The sequence below is a fragment of the Lissotriton helveticus genome, chromosome 6, assembly GCF_964261635.1.
Source record: "Lissotriton helveticus chromosome 6, aLisHel1.1, whole genome shotgun sequence".
Lineage (NCBI taxonomy): Eukaryota > Metazoa > Chordata > Amphibia > Caudata > Salamandridae > Lissotriton > Lissotriton helveticus.
This window is the reverse complement of record NC_136067.1, coordinates 1,229,622,083-1,229,642,161: the sequence shown is the minus strand read 5'-3', so window position 1 is coordinate 1,229,642,161 and position 20,079 is coordinate 1,229,622,083. Positions and strand designations below refer to the sequence as shown.

Below are 20,079 nucleotides of genomic sequence, written 5' to 3'. Positions count from 1 at the left end.
GAGGAAAGTTAGGTGCAGGTTAAGATAACCGGGAAGCACTAACTAGGGTTTTCTGAATACATGTGTGAATAAATGACAGTAACGGGGTTCATTGGCAAAATTCCCATAGTGGCGTAACCTGGTAAGGGTCACATCGGAAGAGTAGCAGGTTCCTCGGAGCTAGCGTGAAAGCAAAGGGGTCCGCTGGGAAACCTTAAACTCGGAATATATCCCGGAAAGAAGTGGATGAGTTGAGGGGAATAACAGGTTCACCGATGCTAAAGTGAAGGGTAGGCGGAAGAGATCTACTCGCAGCGAGTGAAAAGTAAATGGAAGTAGTTTACTTGCAGTAAAATAATTCTTTCTCTATCTAGACACTTGAGCACTGTGGCGAATGTGTATTTGTTGTAAAATAACCAAGCACTGAGCACTTTAAAAGAAAGAAAGTTTCCGTTACCTTGTGAAGGGAGGGAGTCAGTCGCGAAGCGCCTCTGACGTCACTCTGTGCCGCGCTGGGATTGGTAGAAGCAGCGGGCGGGTAGCGGAGCTGGTATTGTAAAGGAGGGGTGAGAGCCAGAGCGTGGGAACTGTCTCACGAAGGGGCCGCGCACCCATTGGCGGAGATTATTCAGAGTCGCGCACCCATTGGTCGCACGGATTTCTGAAGCGCGTTCTGATTGGAGGTAGTTTGTAAACAAAGTTTAGCGTAGAAGTCGTATGTGGCACTCACAGACTACAGGAACTCGACCTGATCCAAGGCACCTAGGGTTTGAAAGGGATCAGTGGAAGACTAATAGATACGATATTATGTACGGAACCAAGAGAAAATTGTCCCTTATAAGTAAGGTGAAAAATTATTTCAAAACGGACAAACCGATTAAATCTAGGGAAGGTGTTCTTGTCCCACCACCTAATACTCCTGCCTCATTTATGATGTTTGACCGAGGGTACAATACCTGTGTGTGGTTGGAGAATTGGGTGAAGTACACAAAAGATGATGGAGTATTGGCATTTCCATTAGATGGGACTTTCAATGGTAGGATCCTATTTAATTTAAGGACTCGGATGAACGAATTGCATCCCAGACCGAGACTAACGCAGTATGAGGCATTAGAGGAATGGGAAATTGAGGCTTTTGAAAGAGAAAGACCCCGAATGGACAAGGGTTTGACCAAGTGGTACCCCAGGCTGAAACAGGAGTCCAGGGATAAAAGGATGAAACAGTGGAGGCAGAGCATGATTGTTGAGGGTTTGTTTCCCATGATGCCGGCATGTCATAACCCTGCAGCGGGTGAGAAAAGTACCGAAAAGTGTAAGCATTGGGGGGCCCCGGGGGAGTCAGATGATGAACTGATAGATGACATCTGTACCAGAAGTCCGCCACCTTATAACGAGAGAACCCGACCTTCCAGTGTAGGAGATGCTCCCCGACGCCACTTCCTCAAGGAAGAAGACAGATTCCTAGGACTGGGAGGGGGTGGTCAAGTATTGCCCTATTCTGAGAAACCCGAACCTGCGGAAACAAGGGATATATATCCCAAAGTGCCCGCAAGCCAGGAAGAAAAATATTCACGTACGAAAGTTTTGTTTCCCAGACCCTTGTATGAAAGCGAAGAGAAACCATCGAATTCAGGGCTGCCTTTTATTCAACCTCCATATGGGGAAGAGCGCAGGTCCTTTAACACTGGAACTTTGTTTCCGAAACCAAATTATGGTGGGGGACCAAGTGAAACGCATCCTACTGCCCCGAGTTTTACTCCTCCTTTGACCCCACAGATATTACATGACACGACTTTAAGAAGGATACTAGTGGAAAAGGAGCAAGAGGCTCTAGCTAGACAAAGGACAGAAATAATTCAGAAAATCTCCCAGTTAAATACCAGCCCTGAGGCATTGACTATTCCAGTAACTATTGGACCAGTGGTCCCGTTATACGGAAATGGTCAGGGAAATCCGATTACTCCAGTTATGACCCCAGTCATGGCACCCCCGAGACAGGAACCGATAATCATAGATGATCAGTCCAGTGAGTGCGAGTCTGAAGTTGCGTTCTTGGACTTGCCAAACAAACCGACCGGAAAGGGAATGCAGCAGAGGCATAACCCTTTTAATGCGAAAGAGATTAAATTAGAATCCGCAACAGGCACTAGGAATGTCTCTCTGGTAACTCCAGATGAAATTGAGAGTTGGAGTCGTGAATTAGAGAAACAGACTCCGCAAACGAAACCTTTAGACCTCTACAAGCTGAGGGTAGAAATAGAAGAATTAATGGCAGGAAATGTGGGGTTGGATCGATTGAATACCTACTCTGAAGAAGAATTGTCGTTTATATGTAAAAGCTTTACAAGGAACACCAGAGTGCTCCACGAAAAACTGACCGAAACAGCAGTTAGTATGGGGGTAGATATCTCAAAATCCAAGCCCTTACAGAAACCGTACAGAGCAGACTTCTCAGACAAAGATATAGAGCACTTGAATGTGGCAGGAAAAAAGCTGCAGATTAAAGAATTATTGGGAGTACTGCAGAAATGGGGAGATGTGGAAAGATGGAGAAGCAGGTGGGCGAAAAAGAGGGAAGAGGCTCGCTCCCGACAAGTGACTCCTGAATTTGCTTTAAGGGAGGTGGAGAAACCTGAACAGTTATGCCCCATGCGCGAAGTACCTGGAGGGAAATATGTGCATGTCCCCTGGTCTAGACAGGATATTGTGTCCTTTACGAACGATTTTCCAAAATTGCGAGAGAAACCAGTAGACTGGTACAGGCAGGTGGAAAGGTTCGTGAAGGTACAGAAATGTCTGTGGAAAGACCTGGATGGGTTTTTCGACATTGTGGTTCCGGTGGATTTATGGACCCAGTGTAAAATAGCCATAGACTGGCCCAGTGAGGAGTACCCAAGAAATAAGGAAACAGGGGAGCCATCAAAGGATGTCATGCGAAAATATGAGCAGGTGATTCAGCATTTGAAAGAAAAGGTGCCCGCAAAGGAAACTGATTGGACAAAAATAGATAGAACAACACAGGAAAGGGACGAGACAGTGCACTCCTTCTATGAGAGGTTATTGCAGGTATTTAAAACATACAGTGGTATTGATAACATCGATTTGAAGGACATGACGCATTTTATTTACAGGTTTGTAAATGGTTTAAGACCTGAAATTTGTCAGTGGATAAAAGATAATAAAATCTGCTGGCATACAAAGAAAATGGATGAGGTCCTGCGGTACGCTAAGTACTGCGAGGACGAGATGGCAGAAAAGAAAAAGGCCCTTAAGGAAAAAGTGATGTGGGCTCAGGTGAAGCTCGCAGAACAGCAGGAAAAACAATTGAGTAACATGGTTAAAAATGCTGAGAACAAAAGTCCTGGGGGAGGGGGTGGAGGAAAGCCCCGGCCAAAATTTAGCAGGGAAGAGGCTATGAAGAAATTTCCCTGCCATCAGTGCTGCGAAATTGGACACTGGCGAAACGAGTGTCCTCAATTAATAGATGATAATGCAAAAACTCCTGATTTAACTCCACAGACGCAGAAAGAAAGACCAAGAAAGACTCAACCCCAGGTAAAAACAGTTCAGGTGCCTCGAGCACCCAAGCAGGTATACAGGGGAAGGCAAGCAGAGGGTGAGGAGATAGAAGTTTGGGAAAGCGGTGAGAACAGAAATACAGCAACTTCGCAGTATCTGCTAAATGATACCTTCCTTTGTAATGATCAGGACTGACGGGGCCTGAGAGGGGAGGACGAGGAGTGCGTACTTGGCGCTTCCTTGCCGGTAGACCAGTCTGGACCATATATTGAAGGAAAGGTTGACGGAAATGATGTCACCTTTCTGTTGGACACTGGCGCTACCCGTTCTACTGTAAGAACAGTGGACGTTCCAAACCTACCCCTCTCGGGAGAAAATATCCAAGTAGTGGGTGTATCTAATCAATTGATTAGTACTCCTGTTACCGAACCAATGGAGATTTCAATTGGAAATTTTAAACAAATGCATAGGTTTGTTGTCTGTGACACCAGTCCAGTGAATCTACTGGGTCGTGATTTGCTGTGCAAAATGAACTGTACCATCTTTTGCACACCAAAAGGTGTTGAAATACAGACCCCGGATGAAGATGGCATTTATAAATTATTGTTACTTAGACCTGACTCAGAAATTAAAAGATTGACCCTGCAGGATTTGCCCCAAGAACTCCAGGAAGCGGTAAAGCCAGAGGTGTGGGATTTCACTGGAAAAGATGTGGGATTAATGAAAGATGTGGACCCCATACAGATAGCCATCAAGGACAATGCAGTATATCCTAACACTAAGCCCTACCGAATGAATGCTGAAGTGAGAGCAGGTGTCACTCTGGAAATACAAAAATTATTAGAAGGAGACATCATACAGGAAGTGATGAGCAGCCCATGCAACTCACCGATTATGGGCATCAAGAAGCCTAGTGGCAAGTATAGGGTAGTGCAAGACCTGAGAAAGGTAAACAAAATTGTAGTTCCTTGCTGCCCTATTGTCCCGAACCCTGCAGTGATTCTGTACCAGATTCCTTGGGATGCTGAGTGGTTCACTGTGATTGATTTGTGTCATGCATTCTTTTCGATACCCCTGCACCCCGACAGCAAATTTATTTTCTCATTTGCCTTCGAAGGTCACGTGTATTGCTGGAACAGGGTCCCTCAGGGGTATACAGAGAGCCCCTCTATCTTTAATCAGATCTTGAAGAAATGTCTAGAGACTTTGACCTTACCTGGGAACTCTGTCTTAGTGCAGTACATAGACGACCTTTTACTGGCGTCTAAAAGTCATAGGGACTGTGTAGTTGACACCATTGCCCTCCTAAATCATCTGTGTGAGAAAGGGCATAAAGTGGCCCCTGACAAACTACAGTTCTGTGCAAAATCAGTGAAATATCTAGGACACCAGATAGAAAAGGGTGTCAGAAAAGTCACATCAGAAAGAGTGAGAATAATTCAAAAGATGCAGTTGCCCCGTACTCAAAAAGACGTCAGAATGTTCCTGGGAGTACTAGGATACTGCAGGCAGTGGATTCTGGGATTTGCAGTCTTAGCCAGGCCTTTGATAAAAATGACCACGAGAGGAATGCCAGACATTGTAGAATGGGACGATGAAAGCCTAATGGCTTTCACAAGACTGAAAAACTGTCTGTGTACAGCCCCTGCGCTGGGAATGCCAGATTATTCCAAAGAGTTTGCCCTATTCTGTGACACTCGCGATAATTGCACATTGTCAGTCCTGACTCAAGAACATGGCACGACCAGAAGGCCTGTGGCCTATTTCTCTGCCACCTTGGACCCAGTAGCTGCTGGGTTGCCAGGCTGTCTGAAAGCAGTAGCTGCTACCTGTGCAAGTTTGGAACAAAGTGAGTCCATAGTCATGGGACATCCTGTGACTGTGTATGTTTCACATGGAGTGGTAATTCTATTGACCAGAACTAAAACGCAGTATCTCACCCCTAGTCGGCTGACTAAATACGAGAGGATTCTTGTGGGTGCAGCAAATGTAAGCATTGTCAGGTGCGGTATTCTGAACCCTGCCACTTTACTCCCCGACTCCCTGGAAATGGAAGGTGGGGATGATGATGAACATGATTGCATTGATCTGACAGAGTTCAGCACAAAACCACGCCCAGACATAAAAGAAACGCCATTGCCTGAGCATGATAAAGAGCTGTTTGTAGATGGTTCCTGTCTAAGACATGAACTAGGAGGCCTGAGTGCTGCTTATGCAGTAGTCTCTTTAACAAAAATTGAAGAAGCAGGTTACCTATATAACATCAAGTCTGCACAAGTAGCCGAATTGATTGCTATGATAAAAGCTTGCAAAATTGGGAAAAACATACGCATAACAGTGTATACTGACAGTCAGTACTGTTATGGAGTTGTGCATGACTTTGGCCAATTGTGGCTACAGAGGGAATTCCTGACTTCCTCAGGTACTCCCATTCGGAATGCAAAGGTTGTGCATGACCTTTTAGAGGCCATCCAGTTACCCAAGGAACTGGCAGTGGTAAAATGCGGTGCTCATAAGAAGAGCATGGACAAAGTATCACTGGGAAACGATTATGCTGACCGAGTGGCCCAATGGTGCGCCAGAGATCGGTATATCGTAAATCCAAAACGAGGGGGGCCAGGAACCAGCTGCCAACTTCAGGTGTTTGAGGAAGTGCCTACTTGGGATGAAGTGAGAGAGTGGCAGGAGTCGGCTCCTTGGCAAGAAAGAGAGAAATGGAAGGAGGATGGGTGTAGACCGAGACGTGTGGATGGTGTCATCTTGGGCCCAACTGGTATGCCTGTATTACCCCGACACTTGCTTGGCACAATGGCAAGATTAATACATGAAGGATCACACATTGGTAGGGATGCCATGATTCTGGTATTTCAACAGACTTGGTATAGTAAGAAGTTCAGGAAAGTAGCAGAGTCCCTCTGCCAGAAGTGCCTGTCATGTCAACAGATGAACCCAGGCAAGAGGACAATGGTTGAACTGAGCAAAATTGGGAGATCAGGGGGTCCCTTTGTAAGGATACAGATTGATTTCATCACCATGCCCCGTTGTGAAGGGAAGCGATATGTCCTTGTCATTGTTTGCGTATTTTCAAAATGGGTAGAAGCTTACCCTACTCCCCAAAGTGACGCACTGACAGTAGCGAAGTGTTTACTAAAAGAACTGATACCTAGATTCGGGGTGCCATTCATTATTGAATCAGATAAGGGTGGACATTTCCAGAATGAAATACTGGCTGAACTCTGTAAGGCCTTTGGAATAAGGCAGAAACTTCATTGTGCATACCACCCAGAGGCTTCTGGAATAGTGGAACAAGTAAATGGAACTATCAAAAACAGACTAGCAAAGCTGACAGATGCTACTGGCATGACCTGGGTGAAGGCCCTGCCCCTGGTCCTGATGGGACTGAGAAGTGTTCCTGACCGCAAGACAGGCCTAAGTCCCCATGAAATCATTATGGGAAGAGTGATGAGACAAGCATGGGTGCCAGGAAGCAAACTGTTGAGTATTACTGATGATTTGGTGCTTGAATACTGCAGAAGATTGGGTGACCAAGTGCGTTCTATCTCTCGCCAGATTGGAGACGACGGCATCCTCAATCCAACGACTCCTCTCCACAGCTTGGTTCCAGGAGACTGGGTCAAAATAAAGAAGCACACTCGATCAAACTGTCTGGCACCAAGGTGGGGAAAGAAACGCCAAGTAATCCTGGTAACAACCACTGCAGTGAAGGTCGCAGGTGTTCCCCAGTGGATCCACGCTGGCCACACCCAGAAGGTATTACCAGACAAAGAATTTGCAGAAGAAGGGCAACCAGCAGAGGACTCTGCAGGAGCCAGACCAGAAGTAGCTGACAACGAGCAGCCCAGCACCAGTCAGGCTGCAGGAACAGCAGACGTTGGCCCAGGAGTAGTTGACTACGAACTGCCAAGAATCCAGCCTGCTGAAGAGGTCCAGGAAGCTGAGCCAGGAGTAGCTGATGACGAGCTGCCAAGCATATGGCCAGAAGAATGGATACCGATGATTGATCTGACTGAAGATCCTATGAGAACAAGAGAGCGACTTAGTGAAGGTAGAGAGTGGACTAGTCAGGAAAAGCAAGGCACAGGCGAAGAACCTCAGCCGCCTGAGATTCACATCAAAACTGAGGAAGGAGAAGGTCAGACAGGGACAGAACAGGTGTTCGATACACCTCCACTAACTCCTGATGAGGATAAGGGACAGCTTAGACATAGAGTGATAGTTCGAGCAGAAGAAAATCAAGAGATCGAAGTGCTTGAACAGGATCAGATAGGGTTAGAAGAACGGGTTCAGGAAACAGAAACAGAAACAGAAACAGAGACAATCGAAAGCCAAAAACAGAATATTCCTGAACTAGGCCAGATTAGTAACCAGGCAGAAGAAATTGATGATAGCCCTGGAACTAGCAAGATAAGGGAAGAAGAAGAAGAAAGTGAAGCAGAATTGCCACAAGCTAAAGAGAATAAGAGGATAAGAGAAGAAAGTGAAGTCCAAGTACCAACTAAGAGACTAAAGAAAAGAAACAACCTTGAGCCTAGGTTCATAAAGAGACTAAGGCTAAGGATAAAGACGGTGGAAGAGAAACGTGCAGAAGCAAGGAGAAGTGCACGGATAGCAGAGCAAGAAGAAAACTCTTCCAAAAGAAGGAGTGAACGATTAAAAAGACAAAACAAGAAATACAAGTCTCCTGAATGGACACTCGTTTTGGAAGAACTTGAAGATCTTGATATAACTGACGTAAGCGACGGAGAGCCCGTCCCTGAGTACTCTGCTGAAGAAGAAGACGAACCACCGTGAATTTGCACAAAGTAAGCTAGCTGTGTAAAGACACAAAGAGGGGTCAAGAAACTTCTTCTGAGCCGAAATGTCTGATTCAACTGTGAATGGTAGACCTAGTTGCAGTCGTTTCAAGACGTGCTGCAAGGTGTGTATATGTAGTATAGTAGTACTGATAGTAATTTGGATAGGACTAACAATCTTTATACCCTTCACTGCAAGTAAAGATACTAACATTGTCCCTACTGAAATTGTAAATACCGACAGTGAGGAGTTGACAACACAGAGTGTAGCAAGACATGAGAGAGCACTGAGACAAACAAAACGAGACTTAGAAGCATCAGATGAGGGAGGACTACATTATCATGGAATTAAGAACAGGACACACTTAAATGTTTTTGCAAACTTGTTAATACACTATGTAGAGACTATGGAAATTGAAGATTGCTATGTCTGCATGAAGCTACCTACTTCTGTGGCTGAAGGCGTGACATACCATCACTTGCCATTAACATATGGAATTTCCTGTAGCATTTTAGCTAGTTTATTTTACAAAAGAGGACCGTTACAGTACTATTACTCTAATAATGACGTAATCTTTTCTGAACTTCCTATACGTGGGAACTTGAATCCTGTACATACCAAAAGCGACACCATAAGATATATGGGAGACTACTTCTTGACCATAGGTAACATTGACATAGCAGATGCACACAGAGATAACTTGACTTGTTCTTTGCGTGAACAGGAAAAGATGTTCCTGAACATGGCAGAGAAAAGAAGAATTAAAATACAAAAGAAGGCTAATGACGAAAGTCAGAAAAAGCCAAAGTGGGCAGAGAACATGGAAGGCACCTCAAATGGTGGGGCGGGACCTGCTCTGTTGCTGGATTTTGAAAAGAAAGGCAAGCTATGTCTTCACCGCGAGAAGACTAGCTATTATAATAATGTTTTCATTGGTTCCAGTGAATGCGAACATAATTACAAGGTAATTGGAGGTTGGGGTTTCAAAAATGGGTCAGAGCCTGTGTTTCCTGGAATTTATTATATTTGTGGGGACAAGGCTTATTTCAAATTGCCGGATCACTGGTATGGAAGCTGCTATTTTGGCATTGTTTTCCCGAAAATATACCATGTGAATGGAAAAGCTGGAAGCAATGAAGATACTAATGGCTTGGTGCGTAGTAAAAGAGAAAGTATAGGTGAAATTATGGGTAGTATTTTCAGTGCACTGATACCTGGAGTGGGAGTGGTTCTGAACACTCACAGAATTTGCAAATTGTCTACTATAGTAGATGTGCTGTCTACTGAAACAGCTCATGGATTTCTGCTGGTCAATACCGAAATGGTTGCGATCAGATCAATGGTTTTACAGAATCGACTTGCTCTTGACACCTTATTAGCGAAAGAGGGCAGAGTCTGCCGGATGTTGAAGGCGCAACATTGTTGCACTTATATTCCGGATAAAAGTGTACAGATCAAAAGATATGTGAAAAACATTACTAATTTGACAAAGGAACTCAAACCACTCGAGGTTGATAGTGCCTGGAAGAGACTGGTAGATGGTCTCTCAAATGTAGGTCATTGGCTTGCTAGTGTAGGTAAAAGCTTGTTGTTCAAGATACTGATGCCAATTGGTATTATAGGTCTTATTATATTTCTCATTTTTATCTGTTGTAAATGCCGCAAGCGCACCAAGAAGCACGAGGTAAATGCAAGAGGGTTGAAACGGAGTGTGGATGAGATTGAGTTGGAGGAAGTGAATGATCAGATATACAAAAAGGTGAAGACTTCTCACCCTACTAAAACTGAGAGAGAAAAGTTAGAACGATTGCTGGAAGAGATAGAGCTATATAAAGTGTGAAAGAAAGTTGGCATCTGGTTCCATTTTTGTGATGATAGTAAATATCATCAAAGAGGGGATTGATGAAGCAAAGCTTCGCATATTTTGCGGCTTGCCGAAGTCAAGAACCTCGTTTATGTGTAATAAGGTAACATAAGTATGTTCTACTAACGTTTATTTTTGTTTAGGCAAAATTTATGAAGCTTGCCTACGTGTATTTCTAATACACTTACCCCGTGTACTTTAACATGGCCGCCGCTTGTATTTTAGTTACTGCGCATGCGTCAGCCACTCTCACGTGTCCTGACGCGTCTGCAGAAGTGGAGGGAAATTTATGCGCATGCGTAATTCATAGCTGTGCTTATCATGTGGTACTGCTCGTGCCACTGCTCTTGTACCCGTATCAATGTAGCTAACATTTAAACCGCATAAGAATATTTTATGATGATAAGTAGAAAGTACAAACCTTGTGATGTGTTTTCATGATGACATTATTATGTATTAATTTGTTTTCGCTTACTTTTCATGTACCGCGGGGAATGGGGGTCTGTCTGTACTGAAAGCCATCTTGGAGGTCCCTTCTGCGCAGATGCGACTTTTCGGGGACCTGACAACCTTGGCTGATGGAACATAGCCAGTTGGCAGTGATGGGCGAGATGCTCCTGAGAAAGTCACCTCTGCCCTGCGAGAACGGCGAATGTTGCTCCTCATATGATACAATGTTAAATTGTCATTGTGTTTCTGCACAGTTTCTCCTGGGAACCCCAAACCTGCTAGGCGGTACCCAAGTATGCTAATGAAGGCTTAAAATCTTGTATTGTGATTGGTGTGTTACCCAAATCCTACCTTAGGACCAATCGAAATTGAGGGATTCTGACACTTTGCAATATTGGGGGGTGGTACACTGTCCCCAAACTGTATATCTACCCTGGGTTCACCTAGGGAGCCGTCCGACTTGTCTGGTTTAGCTGACCTGTCACTGACCCATCGTACTCAATAGGTGACTGAAGATACAGAGCGCTGCGGAGCACTCTGTCCGAATTTGACCATAGACTAAGGTTCTACTGAACCTTAAAGTGCTGGCGAAGCACTTTGCTGGGAGTTCGCTGACCCAATCGGGGTCTTGATCGATAACTGCAGAGCGGGTGGAGCGCAGGCGTTGCTTCCAAACTGTGGGTTCCGGTCCTGTCCTGAGCGGTCCTATCCTGAGGGTTTGCTGTCCTGTCCTGAGGTCTTGTCCTGATTCCTAATCCGAGGGTATCCTGTCCTATCCGGGGTGTCCATTCTGCACCTGCTGTCCTTTGAAGGGTATCCTTCCTTGAGGGTTTCCTGTCCTTAACTAACCCGTGGCCAGGGTTTGGTTTCCACACCATTCTAGGTAAATATTGCTCTGAAACTCTTAAAATCTTGCACCTTCTGAATTTCTAACTTTTGCTTTAATAAAGTTCATCATTGCATATGTTATATTTTCCATGCCTTTCCGCAACTATTGAAAGTCAATTACATATTTTCATAAGTTTGTTCCTATGTCTTCTCACTTGTTAGAGATTATATTTTGCATTGCAGTTTGTAATTTCCTGATATGGTCTAGAACTTCATTACCTAGACTGTTCAAAGGCCCCTTTACTTTAAGTGAAGCGTGTTACTCATTATAGGCCCTCCTATAGTTACCCATACATAGTCTGCCCATGCTTAGATATTACTGAATTGCATAGTATTTTTCTCTTGCATTTTATATCAGTATTTCAATGATTACCCTATCATTATTTTTATATAGCTACATAATTTACATTATCTTGGTCATTGATTGTCTCATTCTTGTATACTTGATGCATGAAGAAAACGAACTTTAGATAAACATTTTAAAACTTCCAGTTGTCCGTGGTCATTTAAACAGTATTTGAATGTTATTGGTTGGGTTTGTATTTTGCTGCCTTTCTTTTTCAGCTAGCTCCCTGATTCATTGTGGTCATTAGGTACCCGTGTTAGTGGATGGTAAGTCGGGTACGCTGAAAAACAAATAGTAGGGAACACACACAAATTGGTAGAGCTCGTGAAGTCACCTGGTCAATGTGTATGGTGATTTGAAAGTATATGGGCCCGGAAGCCGGAAACGGCGAAACTATTGGTCGGGTGGCCTCGCGCGCTCTATCACTACAATCAAAGTATTATTCAGTACAGCCTTTACAGACTAATTAAGTTCATTAGTTCCAAGCAATTCTTTAGCATAGGGTCCGTATTATTCCATGAGTGGCATCCTAGGCTAAGAAAGTAGGTATATTCCAGTCGGTCTACGTTTCGACCCCTGTATTAAGGGTTGATGGAAGCCTCATGCTGGGGTCTTCATCAGGACATTAACGGTGCGGGAGCGCTTATAGGTTGGCTGTCCAGTAGCCTGTTACTGTTGGACCTTCAATGGTTCCATGGTGGCTGTTAATGGCTGGGAATGCTATGGTAGTATGCAGTCCATCTTTTTCTTCTTCCTTTTGGACTTCTGTTGTGGGCAGTATTGTTAAAAACTGTATTATTCTTCAAAAACCTCCTGGGCACGTGCATCCATCAACGCTGCTGGGCTGCGAGTGAGTCAGTGAAAAAAATTATGTGTTTAAGTTTCATGCAGCGTTCATATAAAAGTGTCTTTTAGATCAAAACAGGACCTCACATATGAGAAATGGCAGGATGCCACAGTGATTATTTCTGGTAATGTTAGAGAGTTGCTGCTGTGTTATAATATTGAAAACACACATCACTATCACTGAATATTAGGTGTAAACACATTTAGAATTTGGACGAGTGTGCCTGTGCACTTTCAGTGACTTGGCCAAAGAGGGCATGAAAGAGCTGAAATTGGATCATGAATTCAAAATTGTCCCAAACAGCGGCCCCCAAACCACGTTTGGCCCAGGGCCCCCAAAATCCTTAAGATGTCACTGGGTCAAGACAGAGTTATGTTTTTGCACCAAGTGTTCTAATTCTGAGAGTAACTTGGTAAAGTCCTGCTGAAAGAGTTCATATCTTTTCTGAATTTGGAGAGGATTAGGTTGCCCTTTTTGGTCAACTGGGGCTTGGAGTTCCAAGGTCTTTACTAATTATACATGTTGGGTTATTTTAAGGCCAGCACTAGCTTGACAAGGATCAGTCTTTTGCGCATTAAGCATTTCTTTAATGTGGTTGTTTCAGTCTCTTTCGCCTTTGTGGAGAATATAGTTTGTATTAGTAGCAGCACCTCATTTTTACTGTTCTGTTGGTGTTTGGACCTTAAATGCACAAAATGTTTCTTTCTTGTGGCAACATTTTCTTTTGGTTTTGGGGACCTTAAAGATCAGAAGTTACTATCTCGTGTGGTGCCTAAGGTAATTCCTCCCACATTTAGGGCACAAACTCCAGCCACTGTGCCCAAAGTGGTAGTTGTGTAAAAAATAAAGGTACTCGAGGTATTGCCACAAGCGAAGGCCCATCTGTGGAGTGGCGTGATGTTGTTATTCCAGTTTGGTTAATCTCTGTGTTTGTTCATCCCATTCCTGGTCAAGGCAGAGTTCTATTTTTTGCAGCAAGTTTTCTACTGCTGAGAAGAACTTATTAAAGTCCAGCTGAAAGAGGATCTTTTCTGAACTTAAAGAGGAGGATTTTTTTGGTCAACCGGGGTTTGGAGGTCTAAGATCTTTGCTAATTGTAATTTTTGGCTTATTTTAAGGTCCCCACTATCTTGATAAGGATCACTGTTTTGTGCATTAAGCATTTCTTTGATGGTGGTTGGTTCAGTCTCTTTTGCCTTTGTGAAATTATAGTTTGTGTTGGTAGCAGCACCCCATTTTTACTGTTCTGTTGGTATTTGAACTCTAAATGCACAAAGTTATTGTTTCTTGTGGCAACTTTTACTGTTCTGTTGGTATTAGGGCCCTTAAAGGTCAGAAGTTACTATATCTTGTGGTGCCTAAGTTCATTTACCATGCATCTAGGGCACAAACTCCAGCCACCGTTCCCAAAGTAGTAGTTTTCTAAAAACAAAGGTACTCGAGGTACCGTCGCAAGTGAAGGCCAATCGGTGGAGTGGCAACCAAAATATCAAGGAAAGACTGGCCATCACCACCATGATACAGCTCCAACTCTGATCAAAGGCCCAGAAAGGAAATTTTGGAAAGGCTTATGAATGCTATGCTGCTAGAACTGTTGGCCTTTGCTCAACGGGACAAGGTCCTTGGGTCTCCTGTCTCCTACTCTCTGACCCGTCACTGCTCATGTGCACAACGAGGGAAAACCTCATCCCCATGCAGGTTTTACTTGACCATTTCAAACTGTTTCCCTTCCTGTGAAGGATCAAAGCTCCAAGTCACCCTTCCAGTGATAACTAAAGTCGCACACGGTTTTAAAAGGCCACATCCGCCATCTTGGCAGGCCTCAAATGGCGTTCAAATAATTTGTCTGCATACTGTTCCAAAATGAGCTCTTCATCCCTGCTCTGCCTTAAACTACAATCTCCCCTACCTCAGAGCCTTCCCGGAACAAATTCACTCGCGTTTGGACATTTTGATGCATTTGTTTGAGACAATGCTTGAGACCGACCACAGAATTCGGAAGGGACACCTCCTCATGGTTACCCACCTTGGCCACACACCCTAAAATGCACTTCTTGTAAAACAGAAGCAACAGTTTTTGGCTTACACAACATTTTGAATGAAACAAATGTTTAGGGATTTGCTGATGGTAACTACCAAGTACCTGCTAGAAATAGATAATTAGTCTAAGATCGAAGATTATTATCCAATGAAGCACAAGTAGGTACTAACTCATTCTATGCAGCTCTTTATTCGATTCACACTGAGGGGGCTAATTCACAAGGGGCCTCCACCCTAGTAGGCGAGGGCTCTTAGTCGTTGCAGGGTCCCGCAGTCATGGCAGGGGCCTCACACTCGTGACAGGGCTACGCACTTGACGCAGGACCTCCACAATTGGTACCTGAGGTACCGAGCTCCTGCCACAAACGCACTGCCTGCGCCACAACAGCGGGGCCTCTGACAGGAGTGCGGAGTCCCTTTGTGAATTGGGTCCTGATTGTCTAAAGAAAGCTCCCACTGATGTAGCATGATACGCATGACAAAATATGCAAACAATGAGTAAATATGGCCCCTGCATATTTACCTTTCTTCTCCAAGGGAGCCGCAGACTTAGCTTTTTTCGGTTTTACTGCCTCTGAAATATGACATGATGAAATTAAATGACATACAAAGAAAGGTAATGCTTCTGTTAAACAATTTAGTTTGATATTGTAGATGAAGTAGATGAACAACATTTGATAGTACAGGAATAACACATTTTTAATGTTGTTTATCACAGCTTTACAACAGGAAAAGGAATAATCAAAACAAACATTATTCTAACCTTTGTTTACCACAACGGAGCAGTGTGTCACAAAATCAGCGTTCCAGCTCCTAAAATAGCTCTGACTCAGTACTTAATTTTTTGAGCCGCACTTAATCATCAGTTAAGGACACATACATTTACAGAGAGATAAGTGATTTGCCCAGAATCACAGAATGTTGAGTAGACGCCTAGACGTGACCTGGTTCCTGAGCACTGCAGTCTGCAGCACTGGCCATTAAATCACATCCTCTCCCCACATTCATGGTTAGCAGTTGGTTCTGTTAACTGGAGAAATGGGATGGTCCAAGCTGCCTCCTGACCAGAGCTCCAGCACTTATTTTTCTACAAATTAACCACTGCTCCAAATTTGTTTGTATTTTACGATGACAGTGGCATAGGTTGTCTTTTGTAAATCGTTCTAATTCAGACATGATTGGCGCAAGTATCGTATAATAAGTAATACTCCAAATGGAAGCCTGCATGGAAAAATTCCCCGCTCACATTTGGAGGAAAGCTTGCACCACGAGTTAAAGAACTGTCGAATTTCGGACTGCAGTTTTCTCTATGAGACAACGGAAAGAAACTTCGGGGCTTATTTACAAGCCCCTTGCACCACCCCCACGTCACTTTTCCCATGTTAAAAATGGTGCAAATGTGGAGCAAGGAGCTTGTAAAGAAGCCCATTCATTACTTTAGCATTTATATATATAAGAAAAATATCAATTGTTGACACGTTTGATTGTTATTACCTATGTTGCTAACATGGCTTTTGAACAGTTGTCACATAAAAACCTTAAAGATTGCCATTATGAACTGCGGCCTCAATGATTTGCACTTCAGGTGAACATCCTGTGATCAGGCGCAATCTTTGAGTTTCACACTGCCCTTGCCGAAGGTATGTTTATAATGTCAGTTTTCCCTATAAATAAATGTGCCTTTCACATCTCGCTTGTGTGCGTCATTTTTCCCATCTATTATTAAAATTACCGAGGTCCACACTCGTAAGAAAAGCCCTTACCCTCAACCAAAACACAAGGCCCCAGATTCTGAAACAAATCAGTGAACACAGCGCAGCACTAAAAGAGGCTGTGCTGCGTTGCGTAACAGTGAGAGAGCAAGAGAGCGCAATATACACAGAGATATGACACTCTCCTCTCCCTAGTGCCAGCACTGATTTCAGCTGTCGTGCGTCAAGCACACACCTTAGTGCCATAGTACTAGAGTGCGTTCCTGAGGAGGGGCGTGGCTTGGATGCCGCGCAAGATGGCCGGCTAGGTACGGAGCTCCGCTACGCCGACGTACCTCACTGCTTTTTTCCCGATGTGAACGGGACTGCATATAAGCTATTTTGCCGAATTTCTTTAGCGGAAACTTGGAGGAACCGGCGGAGAGGTTTTACGGCTTTCGGAGTGCCGTTTTTCACCCGTTTCTGCGATGTTCCTGCAGCTCCTCACGGACCCGCCATTTTGAGGACTCCTCACGCGCTGGCCACCGGACCTCTGCCTACAACTTGCATTTCAGAAGTCCTTGACTGATATGCGCCTCTTGGCAGATACAAACTGGAGGGTGAGCACTTTCAATGTATTTTGGTGACTTTTTTATTACATTTATCTGCGTTCTCTATCCTGAGAGTCTTCATTCAGTCGCTCGGCATGGCGTTTCCTTTGTGAGACCCTTCTCTTCAACAACCTCCGTATCTCACCGCCATTCCTCACAAATGCATTAATGCTGCTCTTCATGAATTTTCAGCTGACTTCTTGGGCTTTTTGTGCGATTCATCACGTCTCAGCCACCTCATGACGCACTTTCACAATAAGCCATTCAGTGTTCTCTTCAGACAAATCCTCGGCGCTCTTAGTGCATCTTACTGATGTTTTTCTCTGGAGATTACTGCATTTTCTTCTCCTCATGTGCTGAACACTTTCTCTCATAGGGGCGCCTTGTTCACCTTATGCCAAGAGGTCTGTTGGTCACATTTTGGTCACATTGTCAAAGGCCTTAAGATAACTTTTTGGTGGCAGTAGTCATTTTATGGTGGAACTACGTAAACCTAAATTTGTATTCACTTCATCTGGGAGTGCTTCGGTGGGTTCCTCAACTGGCGCATCTCAGTCGACTCAATCCACTAAAATGTCGAATTCTGCCTCTCAGAAAGCCACTTCGGCTCACTCATCTTCCAGTAGGCCTTCTCCACCGAATCCTCCTGGCAAACGTCTTAAACAAAATTCCCCTACACCGGAAGATAGTCCTTCCTCCTCTTCTATCGATCAAATTTTAGAAGAGCTTCGGGCAATGCGTCCCTTTGTCGAGGAGACAAGCAAGGATATGCAGCTTCTCAAAGACAAATGGGAGACCATGGATGCTCGTCTTTCTTCTGTTGAGCTACAGCTTCCTGAGGTGCAATCCAACTCGAAACGTATTGTTGCATTAGAAAAGACTGTCCTTTCTCTACAAAAGCATACGGAGGATTTGGAGAATCGTAACAGAAGGAACAACCTACGTATTTATAATTTGCCGGAAAATATTGAGGGGGACAATCCAGTGACTTTCTTTACCACTTTCCTACCGAAGCTTTTGGATTTACCCCCCTCTACAGCCATTAGTATACAGAGAGCCCATAGACTTGGCGCCAGAACAGATTCAGCCTCCAAACCTCGTGGAGTCATTATCCTCTTTTTGAAGTTCACAGATCTTCTAGCGATTCTTTCAGCAGCAAGGAACAAGAAACAATTGACTTGGCAAGGTCAACGGATTTATTTCTCTCAGGATGTCTCTAATGCCACTGCTTCCAGACGTAAGGAGTTTCTAGCCATGCGTCCTTCTTTGAGATCCCTAGGTGCAAGATATGGCCTGTTTCATCCTTGTACCTTCAGAGTCACCTACCGGAATAAGACTTGGTCATTTCAAGAACCTGGTGAACTGCGGAATTTCCTCTTGTTGCAAAGTGAAGAAGGGATGGACGCCTCTTCTTCTACCTCAAACAGTGGCTGAACTGTTCTTCTTGTCTTCATATATTGTTTTATATTAGTGTTTCATGTCCTCTTCTATACTCCTGTTCTTCGCCTCCATCTTCTCATCGTCTCTATCTTCTTTCCCTATACCTGCGTATGTTCTTCATCCTTTTCCTTTCTAAATTCTAGATGTATACTTTTTGTTACATGTTTTTGTAAGTTAACAATTTCTCCTTTCTCCCATGCAGATATGTGTCGATTGCTCCCTTCACCATCTTGTTCCATCCTCTGTTCTTATTGTGAGGTCTCGGTGTGGTTCTGTTCCTGGTCCTGGCCCACCCGTCTTGTAACGCATCACCACTTCCCCACCTCCCCCTGTTGTGTATTTCCCCCTTCAGGTATGTTCAATACAGTCATCCTTTTGGATTTGTACTGTCTTCTATGCTTTCTCTCTTTTCTTTCTTCTCCTTCTTTTGCTGACCCTTTTTCCTTTTCCCTACCTCTTTCTCTTCCCCCTTCTCATTTTCTTCTTCTTCCTATCCTTCCTTCTACCTTTTTAATGAATTTCATAGTTTTTACCGCTTTAATGTTTGAATTATTAATCGTACAGTATGTTTTTGCACTCTTCAAGTTTGAACAGTTTTTTTACTCTTTATCTTCAAAGTTGTTTCATGGAATGTAAAAGGTTTTAATCACCCTATTAAACGGCAAAGAGTACTCTCCCACCTATCCACTTACGATCCTGATATTGTTCTTATTCAAGAAACCCATCTTTCCGAAGTTGAATCCTCAAAGCTAAAGAGATTGTGGGTTGGAACGGTTTTGTTTTCTCCGGCTTCTAATAAAAAGAACGGGGTTGCTATTCTGATTCATAAACGCCTTCAGTGTAAAGTACTACTTGAGGAAAAGGATGATGAGGGTCGTTGGATTTTGGCTAAGTTACTCATTAATGATATCCCCCTTACTGTGTTCAATGTTTATGGCCCTACATGCTTTGATTCCTCTTTTTGGCCCTCAATTACAGCAAAATGTGTTCAATATAAAGATGATTCTTTCCTGTTAGGTGGAGACTGTAATCAAATTGTAGATCCGTTTTTGGATCGTAGATCCTCTGTTCGTTTTTTCTCCTCACAAACCCCATAAGCAGTTCCTTGACACCATCACCCAAGTACATCTTGTAGACTCATGGAGACTCACTCACCCAGACATTATAGACTTTTCCTTTTTCTCCCCCCCTCATGCTTCCTTCTCTCGTTTGGACTACATCTTTCTGTCCTCATCCTTGTCTCAACACCTTCTCTCCTCTTCTATTGAACCTATCGTTATCTCTGATCACGCTCCTATTATCACTGTATTTGACCTACTTCCCCCTACTCCTAAATCTTCTCGATGGCGCTTTAATTCTTCTCTTCTTACTGATCCTCTTTTTTCCTCCTCTTTTTGCTCTTTCACCTCTGAATTTTTCCAACTTAACTCTCAACCTGATACCCCTCCTCATGTTCTTTGGGATTCCTTCAAGGCCACAGCCCGCGGTTTCATTATCGATTTTGTATCTAAAAAGAAGAAAAAATTCCTTCAAAAACGAAAAGTTACCCTTGCACACATTAAGTCGTTAGAACATCAATTCTATACCTC

General features: G+C 43.8%; 1 protein-coding gene across 1 annotated transcript in view; it reads right to left on the bottom strand.

The window, feature by feature from the left end:
* Positions 1-20,079, bottom strand: part of LOC144762658 (uncharacterized) — a 1,356,333-nt gene that overhangs the window by 735,874 nt on the left and 600,380 nt on the right. The window contains exon 19 of the mRNA XM_078647891.1: positions 15,272-15,322. Within this exon, the coding sequence (XP_078504017.1) occupies positions 15,272-15,322 (51 nt within the window). The remainder of the gene's footprint in view (positions 1-15,271; positions 15,323-20,079) is intronic.